This window comes from Otolemur garnettii, unplaced genomic scaffold (genome assembly GCF_000181295.1).
Source record: "Otolemur garnettii isolate 467f Iridium unplaced genomic scaffold, OtoGar3 scaffold00077, whole genome shotgun sequence".
Classification (NCBI taxonomy): Eukaryota; Metazoa; Chordata; class Mammalia; order Primates; family Galagidae; genus Otolemur; species Otolemur garnettii.
The window spans coordinates 12,503-22,207 of NW_003852472.1; the positions used below are offsets into that span (position 1 = coordinate 12,503).

A 9,705-nucleotide genomic window follows, 5' to 3' on the forward strand; every position below is an offset into this window, starting at 1 on the left:
CCCAGCTACTTGGGAGGCTGAGGCAGGAGACTCGCTTGAGCCCAGGAGTTGGGGGTTGCTATGTGCGGTGATGCCACAGCACTCTATCCAGGGGGATAGCTCGAGGCTCTGTCTCAAAAAAAAAAAAATTTCACAATATCATCTGATTTCTAATTTTCCAATTAGACCTAGGGCATCAATTATTACTAGATGTATTTTTTCAGATACATCTGGAAAAAGATGCAAATTTTACTCACTGACTTTTGTTATGTCCCTTTGGTCTTTTAATCTAGAATGGGCTCCACCCTTTTTAAATATATTAAAAAAATTTAAAAGAATCTAAAGATGATTCTCTTGAGGAATTTGTCTGATTACTTCCTCATGGTGTCATTTAACTTGTCCCTCAATCCTCTGTATTTCCTATACACTGGAAGTCAGGTCCAGAGGCTGATTAGAATCAGATAAAATAATTTTGTTGTGTCATAGATAATGCCATTACATCACCTGAAGATGTACATAACATTGGGTTGTCCTGCTATGAATAAGGCCAAGACTGGTCACTTGGGTAAAGGGTGACCACTTCTTAATTACTGCCTTAATATTATTTCAACTGTATGGATATATGAGAGCAGAAGAATTACCAAGTGTGATCAGTGTCAGGTGCTATCCCCCCTAGAGAGAGTCTTGGAGGAAAGGTGACATCCTCTAGTGAAGACACCTGTAAACCTACCTGCCAGAGAGGGGAAGACATAATTGGTTTGTGCTAGACTCCAGGTAACAGGACAAGCTTCCAAAACCCAAAGTTCCTCTAAACCCAGTCCTCACCTAGTTTTTTCTCTCTTTTCAGATCCAAATTCAGAGGCCTCAGGTGACAATGACAGCATTATAAGACACAGGCAGTTTCACAAAGAGCTCTGGAGTCCTGGAGAGGAGACCTCAGTTCTGCTAAGCTAACATTTCCCCATTGAGAGTATTCCATAGGGACTTGATGAAAAGCAACCCCTGAACTTACAAAGGAGACAGAGAATAAAGACAACAGTGCTGGGAAACTCTCAAATAGAAACACCATGGAGACTCCAACGGACTCTGTCACAGTGTCAGGAACAAGCCTCCCTGTTCCTCACACCTTCCCGTGTTCAGCACCAAGGACAGTTCCCCCACCAGCTTATTTCTGATCCACCAGTGGACCCTCAAGATTGGGTTGCACTTTACATTTTACAACATACTCTTCTAAGAATTACTGCATCCCATTTTCATAGAAACATCCATATAAGAGTATATAAAGTATACAATATTATGAGTGTGTTTAAAGTTCTTTTGTTTTTTGAGACAGAGTCTCATTTTGTCACTCTGTACAGTGCTGTGATGTCATAGTTCACAGCTACCTCAAACTCTTGGGCCAAGTAATCCTCTTATCTCAACCTCCTGAGTAGCTGGATCTTCAGGTGCCCACCACAACTCCTGGCTAGTTTTTCAATTTTTAATAGACATACGTTGTCCCTCTTACTCAGGCTGGTCTCAAACTCTTGAGCAATCTCCCACCTCAGCCTCCCAGAGTGCTAAGATTACAGGCATGAGCTACTGCACCTAGCCTAAAGTTCTTATTTTTATGGGTTTTGGGTTTTCCTTACTAAATATTAATAATATATATTTATAAACAATAAAATCAATTTGTTTACAATTGTGATGGTCCCCAGTTGCTTCCCTATGCAAGCTCCTGTTTCTAACCTGCCAGGCTCTCTCTCCTCCAGAACACAGAGTCTGATGAGTTTGGTCACAAGATGGCAAGAGGGACATCTGCAGCCAGGAAGGGGACTGTTACTGAGCATCACCAGCAGCACCTACTGGCCCCAGAGGATGCCAGGAGCGGAGATAAGGCCCACATACACACATAAGGCAGGGTCTCATTTTCTACTATAGAGAACCAAGTTCTCCAAGTCCTCCCTCTGGCAATGGGATGATGTTTCTTTCCATAGACCTAAGATTTGGAGATCTGGGCTCTATTTCCAACTTGAACTCTGTGGGCTAGATTTGGGGAAAAAAATCATTTGATCATTCGCACTCAGTCTTGCCCTCTGCTGAATAAGGAGTAAGTTGTTTCTAAAGTCCCCATCATTGCTGTCATTCTTAACATTTTTAGGACGTGTTATTGATTCTGGTCATGCTGCTCAGGATTCATTTTATTCTAGGTCTCTCCCAAGGGCCACACCGCTAAAGCTTAACCAAAGACAGAGCCTAGACTATGCTACCCCCTCGTGGACACTGTGAGCATCTGCAGGCAGTGGCTGACTTCTCAGCCATTCCCTCCTGGCCTCCCCCCACCAGGAATCTTCAGCTATACTTGATTCATTCCCATATTTGCCTTCCTAATCCTCAACTTCTAAAACTGGGCTGAATCCACATGCCTTCACTTTCAGACTTGCATCCTGCCTCCCACAGGCCCAGGCATCTGTGGCCATGGGAGGAGGCAGTTCAGTTTCCCCACATCCTGTCTGGGAAACTACATTGTCCACCTCACACCTTTCCTGCTTTTTCATCTGCAGGATAGAGAGGCAGAACAGGGTGGCCAAATGCATGGGATTCCCAGAGCCAGCTCTCAGTGAGCTTGGAAAAGTAATTTCTTCCCTCCAAGCTTCTATTCTCCCATCTATAAGAGATGAATGGCCACTTACCACATGCCAAGCACTATTCATCATTCCTAGTCTACAAATGAGGCAAACAGACATCCAGTAATTTACCTAAGATTATGTAGCTAGAGGGTAGAAGCTGAGGCTAGAAGCCCAGCTTATGAAGCTGACACTAGAAGATGTGAGTCTGGTGGTCAAGCATGTATCTTTGCCCATCAGTTACACGTCTTCCCTGTGGGGTTGCTCTTGGGATAAATTGGGTTAATCCTTGTAAAATGCTTGGAACCAAGTCTGGCATATAAAAAGTTCTAAAAGAAAGAAAGAGAGTGGGAGGGAAGGAGAGAAAGAACATTAGCTATTGTTGCATCAGCTTCCTTCTTCGCAATTCTCTCTTTGCAGACCTTCGTTCTTAAGTCTCTTCTTTCCTCTCCTGCTCAAGTTGGAAGGAAGGCCTGTCACTTTGCAGAAACAGGGAAATCCAAATGCACAGAGATGCCAAAAGATGGCTGGAGGCAGATACACCCAGTCACAGACAGGAGGGGCCAGCAGGGGCCTAAAGGCAAAAAAGAACTCAGGGACCACCCCTCTGGGCTCACACTGACTACCTGCACTGTGCTGCCCAGTCACCAATGTCCTTTGGTGCTGCTCCTGCCCACACCCATGGGTCTATTCAGGGCATCACCTCAGGCCCAGCCTGTGATGTCCCCCAGCCTCACAGCTGCTCTCCCTATGGCCTGTCCTGGTACTAATCACTGCTTCCTCCTGCAGCCCACTGTCTCCTTCCCAATTATGCTGTTCGCCTGCTCAAAACACTGACACTCTTGCCCTCTGATTAAAGCAAAAACTACTTCTCAGCATGGTTTTCAAAGTCCCTGGGATCCACAGGGCTCTCCTCCCCTCCTTCTTCTCCTGGCTCCATCTCTCCTCCCACACATGCCCCACCGTGTGGATCGCTGAACTGCCACCAACTATCCTCAGCAGCTTCTTTATCCTCACCTTCCCACATCTTCCTCTTTAGAACCTGACCCATTCTACAACTCTTTTTTTTTTTTTTTGGCTAGGGCTGAGGTTTAAACCCGCCACCTTTGGTATATGGCCCTACTCCTTGAGCCACAGGCGCCACCCCCATTCTACAACTCCAATTCCACTTCCTCCACGAAGCCCTCCCTGATACAGCCCTTGTATGTTTCTCTCATTTCATTCACCATTTCCCCTTGTCCGCTTGAGGGCGAGGTGAGGTTAGTCCCCTGTGACTGGTGCATATAAGATGCTATGAACGCTACTAATAAAATTAAAATCCACCTCAACCATGTCTTAAAAGACACCTCCTGTCACATTCATCCTGTCCTGGTGCTCCTTTGGGGCTTGTATCAACGTGACATAATCAAATTCTTACTTGCTCTCTAATTGCTTCTTGCATGTTTCTCCCTGATTCCATGGAAAGCACCGGCCCTTGTGGGCCACAGACTCAAGTTCAGGCTCCCATACAGCATAACTTCCTCTTCCTCCTGTATTACAGCCAAGCCTCTCCCTTTCTGGAAGGGACTGAGACAAAAGGAATGGCCAGCAGAGCTCCTTTCTCCATCCCTGGGGGAGGGGAGCCTGGCTTTGAGAACAAACACAGCATCTTGATCTTTCTCCTTCTCCTTCTCTGAGTCCTTTCAGGTCATCCTGAGTTGCCAGACACCCTGGGGGAGGGGCAAGAATGCAATGAGCCTGGAGATTCAAGGACCATCTGCTGACAAATAAGACTAATACTACCAGCCCGCCCTCAAAATGTATAGAGATGATGGAAATCATTTTCCAAAGAATCTTGTCACACTCAGATCTCTGGCAGAATTAGAATATGGCCTCATGGATAACAGTTAAGGGTCTTGGGATTTAGTACCCCAGAGATCATGCTAGACCTGGGGAGACGTGATCAATCGTGTTTTGCTGCTGAGGGAGACGTGACTCTGTAGATGGTGTTTAAATTACACCCCCAAATTGGGCAGACCTGATTCATCAGTGATGATACAGCAAGTGGGGGAGCTGGCGGCTGCCTAAGCCAGGCTGCCTGGCGAGAGGCAGGGCTCACAGGGGAGTCGGAGGCTAAGGAAATTTACTGTGCGTTGTAGCCAGGGACAATGGAATTGAACCTGGGCCATCAGCCTGATTAGCTTAATGCCTCCTGGTGGGAGCCAAGGGCGTGGAGGCAGCGCCAGAAAGAGGGGCGGGAGCCAGGGCTGCCGGCACCAAGGTGGAGTCCCAGGAGCTGGGGTCTGCTGAGGTCAAGAGCAACTGGGGCCCAAGAGAAGTGTTAAGAATAGAAAACCTAGGGGAAAGACTCTGACGCCCAGCCCTGAGAGTGAAGACTGGTCCAGAGTGATGATAGGCTGAAGGCTGGTAAACAGCAGGCACACACTGGGGGGAAAGAATGTGGGTGAACTGGGGGGCCCAAAGCACCTCCAATCTGCCTTCAGCAGCCCACTGTCCTGGACCCAAGGAGACTCGGCCTCTGCCTGGTGAGACTAGGTGGCAGGTAGAGATCACCAGTCTTAGTCTTGGTATGGGCCACAAGGTTCCTGAGGGACGGCTGCAGGAACCCCCAGGCTCTTGCGTATGTGGATCCTGCCACCCTGTTTATGTAGGATGCAAATCTGAATCTTTGGGAATAGAGGGCCCATAATGTCAGCCAAAGGCTGAGGGACCTTTTTCTTCACAAGTGATACAGGCTATTGACAGCCCTGCCAGGTGAAATCACCACCAGGCTTCCAAAATTATCCTGATTGCTGATCTGCAGAGACAAGGAGCCCCACCCCCGGCCCTCGGGCCACTGAGCAGGACTGGCCAGAGATAGAGCCCCATCCCCCAGGAAGCCTGAGGTCTTCAGCTTCCTGATACAATCACATTTAGCTGGAACCAGACATGGAAAAAGGGCTGAAAGCATAGCATTATTTGATTTGATCCTCACAATGGTTCTATCAGGCAATCCGATTATCATCTTTACACAGATGAGGAAACTGAGGAGTTAAGTAGTTTGCCTGGGGCACCCAGCTAGGAAGGAATAGACTTGCCTTGGGCATGTTTGATCCCAAAGCCACTGAGCCAGCTTTCTCTAGATACACAGGAGGATGGGGCTCTCTGCCCAGGGCACAGTGAGCCTCTGCCAACAGCACTGGAAGTATTTCTTTCTGTCACAGAGGTAGAACAGGGGATAATGTTCTGGAAGCTCTCAGGTGGAGGTTGAGCTAGAATCTTCCTAGGGAGGCTCAAACAGCGTTTCCTCCTCACCTCCCGTGCTTACTGGAATGAGCTGTCGGCTTTGCAGAGAGCCATGAGAGCCATGCTGAGAATATCTAGGCCTGGGATTTTGTCTGGTAAGTCCAAGACACCCTGATTTACTGTGAGAACAGCCACAGATTTACTGTGTCTTTGCTGCTTAAACTAGGAGGCAGCTGAGCCTGGGACAGGGAGGGGCCTGGCTATTCTCCAAACACCAATCAAGGCCTCACACACACCCCAGAGAGGGGCTGATTTATATTGGTTTCCTAGGACTGCCATAGCAAAGTGTCCCAAACTGAGCAGCTTCAACAACAGAAATTCATTCTCATACCTCTGGAGGCCGGAAGTCCAAGATCAAGGTGTTAGCAAGGGTGGTCTCTTTTGAAGGCCATGAGGGAGAATCCACTCCAGGCCTCTCTGCAGCCTTTCTGGCAATCCTTGGGGTTCCTTGGCTTGTCGAAGCTTCACCCCAATCTCTGCCTTCATCTTCATTTGGCTCCCTGCATGCATGTTTCTGTGTCTAAATCTCCCCTTTTTGTAAGGACACCAGACCTATTAGATCAGGGGCCAACCCTACTCCAGTTGGACCTCATCGGAACAAGTTATATCTGCAGCAACCATCTTTCCAAATGAGGTCACAGTCTGAGATACACTAGGTTAGAACTTCAGCATATGAGTTGGGAGGAGACATAATTCAGCCCGCAGGTACCCCTCTTCTCCTATAACAGGTTCTCACCCTCTCTTGGGGATTGGAATCACCTGAACACTAACAAAGATCTGAGAGGCTCCAGTTTGTGGTTATGGGATGGGGCCTAGCTAGTTGGGACACCTGTCAGTGTGAGAAATGCTCTTTGAGGGGACCAACTAGCAAGAAAGCCTCAGTGCAGAAGGCAGAGCTGGTTACATGTCTGAGCTCACCCCACTGTCAATAGTCTGGACAAAGCTCATCTTTCATCCAATTTTCCCCTTCATTCCTATGCCCTCCACACCTCAGTGGCCTGAAGGCCAGGGATGGGGCTCCCTCACTTGCTATACCTTCATGGTCAGTGCCCACACCAATGTGCTAAATATATGTTAATTATACATTACATATAATTATACTTAAATATATTTATTCATGTAGTCTAGGAAGTTATGCTGTGCTGTTCTATCTACATACGTGTTTTAAATTTATTTACAGGAATTCATTGTGTGGCTCTCCTCTTTTTTGTTTTTTGTTTCGTTTTTTCATTTTAGAGACAGGGCTTGCTCTGTTATCCAGGCTGGAGTGCAATGATGCAATTATAGCTCACACAGCCTTGAACTCCTGGGTTCAAGCCATCCTCCTGCGTCCTGAGTAGCTGAGTGACATGCACATGTCACTGCACTACTTTTGTAGAGACATAGGGTCTTGCTATGTTTCCTACGCTGGTCTCAAACTCCTGGCCTCAAATGATCCTTCTCGGCTTCCCAAAGTGCTAAGACTGTAGGCATGAGCCACTGTACCCAGACTCTGTTTCTATTCTTTTGGGTTTTTAGGGTTTCTCTAGGAGTTCCATTGCTGGGGCATTAGGCTGACACGTAACTTAGTGTCCCTATTTTGCCAGATGCTGTCCTGTGGCTGTGCCATTCACACTCGCACCAGTTCTCATTTGTTCAGAGTCATTCTGCCACTGGATAGGTATAAAATTAACAATTACCAGTGAGATGAAACACCTTCTAAAATGCTCTGTCTCAGTGCCCGTTGCTCAGTGGTTAGGGCGCCAACCACATGCACTGGCAGGTTCGAACCCAGCCCGGGCCTGCTAAGCAACAATGACAACTACAACAACAACAAAAAATAGCCAGACATTGTGATGGACGCCTGTAGTCCCAACTACTTGGGAGGTTGAGGCAAGAGAATCACTTAAGCCCAAGAGTTTGAGGTTGCTGTGAGCTGTGACACCATAGCACTCTACCGAGGGTGACATACTGAGACTCTGTCTCACAAAAAATAAAAATAAATAAAATGCTCATTAGCCATTTAGGATTCATAATCCTAAATGAGGACTGTGACCTCATTTGGAAAGATGGTTGCTGCAGATATAACTTGTTCCGATGAGGTCCAACTGGAGTAGGGTTGGCCCCTGATCTAATAGGTCTGGTGTCCTTACAAAAAGGGGAGATTTAGACACAGAAACATGCATGCAGGGAGCCAAATGAAGATGAAGGCAGAGATTGGGGTGATGCTTTGCCTATTTTTCTTTGGGTTGTTTTCTTATAGATTTACAGGAGTTTCTTGGCTATTAATCCCTTATCAATGTCAGACATCGCAAGGGTCTTTTTCCAGATGGACATCCATATCCTAACTGCCTCTGTGGTGCCCTTAGTTGAACAGAAAACTTTTTTCCCATATAGTTTGTGTTTGGTTCAAAAAGCCTTTCCCTATGCAAAAGTCTCAAAGGGATTCTCCTACATTGTCTTCTGTTAGGTTTGCTGTTTTATTTTTCACATTTAAGTGGGCTTTGGGGGAGTTCACCTCTGTGAGGTGTTTCTTAGTTTTTTGCTATTGATTTCTAAAATTGTTCATGACCATGAGAGACCATTATCTGAATCAGGTAGGTCTTTTGCAATTTACTGTGATTCCCTGTTACCCAGTGTGTGGTCAACATCTGTGAATGGCCCATGTGGGCTCTTGACATATGCTTTTTGAGCAGATAAAACACTCCCCCCAAGGAAGAAATCATTGGTGACCTTGGCTTGAGTAGCAAAGTCATTAGTTCACATTTATCAATAGTTTATTCAAACATATTCCATTTCCTGATTAAGCTGAAGATAAAGATTTCCTTAGTAGAAAGATATGAAAGGAAAACTGAGCTCTTGAGGACCAAAAAAGATTTAAGATTTATAATGTGGTGGCTCACACCTGTAATCCTAGCACTCTGGGAGGCTGAGGCAGGTGGGTTGACTGAGTTCATGGGTTCAAGACCAACCTGAGCCAGAGTGAGACTTTGTCTCTAAAAATAGCTGGGTGTTGTGGTGGGGACCCATATTCCCCACTACACGGGAGGCTGAAGCAAGAGGATCACTTGAGCCAGAAAGTCTGAGATTGCTATGAGCTATGACACCACAGCACTCTACTGAGGGTGACAAAGTGAGACTTCATCTCTAAATAAATAAATAACACAGAGGAACTGAACAAGACAGTTATAAGAGTTATCTAATAAAGATATATGAAATCCTCATCCCGGAAATTTGAAGAGCATACATTTTTCTCAAGCATATATGAGACATTTATAAGTCTACATATTTGTCCATAAAGCACATCTCAGTGAATATCAAAGGAAGGCAAGAGGATTCATAGCTTCTTCCAATGAGATTGGTGGAGGAGAGGAGTTGAGGGAGGATTCTGGATACAATTTGTTGTTGTTGTTGTTGTTGTTGTTGTTGAGACAGAGTCTCACTTTGTCACCCTTGGTAGAATACCATGGCGTCATAGATCCCAGCAACCTCAAACTCTTGTGCTCAAGTGCTTCTCTTGCCTCAGCCTCCCAAGTAGCTGGAATTACAGACACCTACCACAACACCTGGCTATTTTTAGAGACGGGGTCTAGCTCTTTTATTTTTTGAGACAGAACCTCAAGCTGTCACCCTGGGTAGAGTGCCATGGCATCACAGCTCACAGCAACCTCCAGCTCCTGGGCTCAAGTGATTCTCCTGCCTCTGCCTCCTAAGTAGCTGGAACTACAGGTGCCCACCACAACACCCGGCTATTTTTTGGTTGCAGCTGTCATTGTTGTTTGGTGGGCCCAAGCTTCAAACCCGCCAGCTCAGGTGTATGTGGCTGGGGCCTAAGCCACTTGAGCCACAGGCGCCA

The 9,705-nt window shown here is 46.5% G+C and overlaps 1 protein-coding gene across 1 annotated transcript in view; it reads left to right on the plus strand.

Moving 5' to 3' along the window:
• MUC17 (mucin 17, cell surface associated) overlaps positions 1-2,527 on the plus strand; it is a gene marked incomplete at its 5' end in the record, with an annotated part of 13,877 nt that extends 11,350 nt beyond the window's left edge. Inside the window, one exon of the mRNA XM_012807838.1 lies at positions 2,523-2,527. Coding sequence (XP_012663292.1) covers positions 2,523-2,527 — 5 coding nt within the window. The remainder of the gene's footprint in view (positions 1-2,522) is intronic.
• Positions 2,528-9,705: the final 7,178 nt, after the last annotated feature.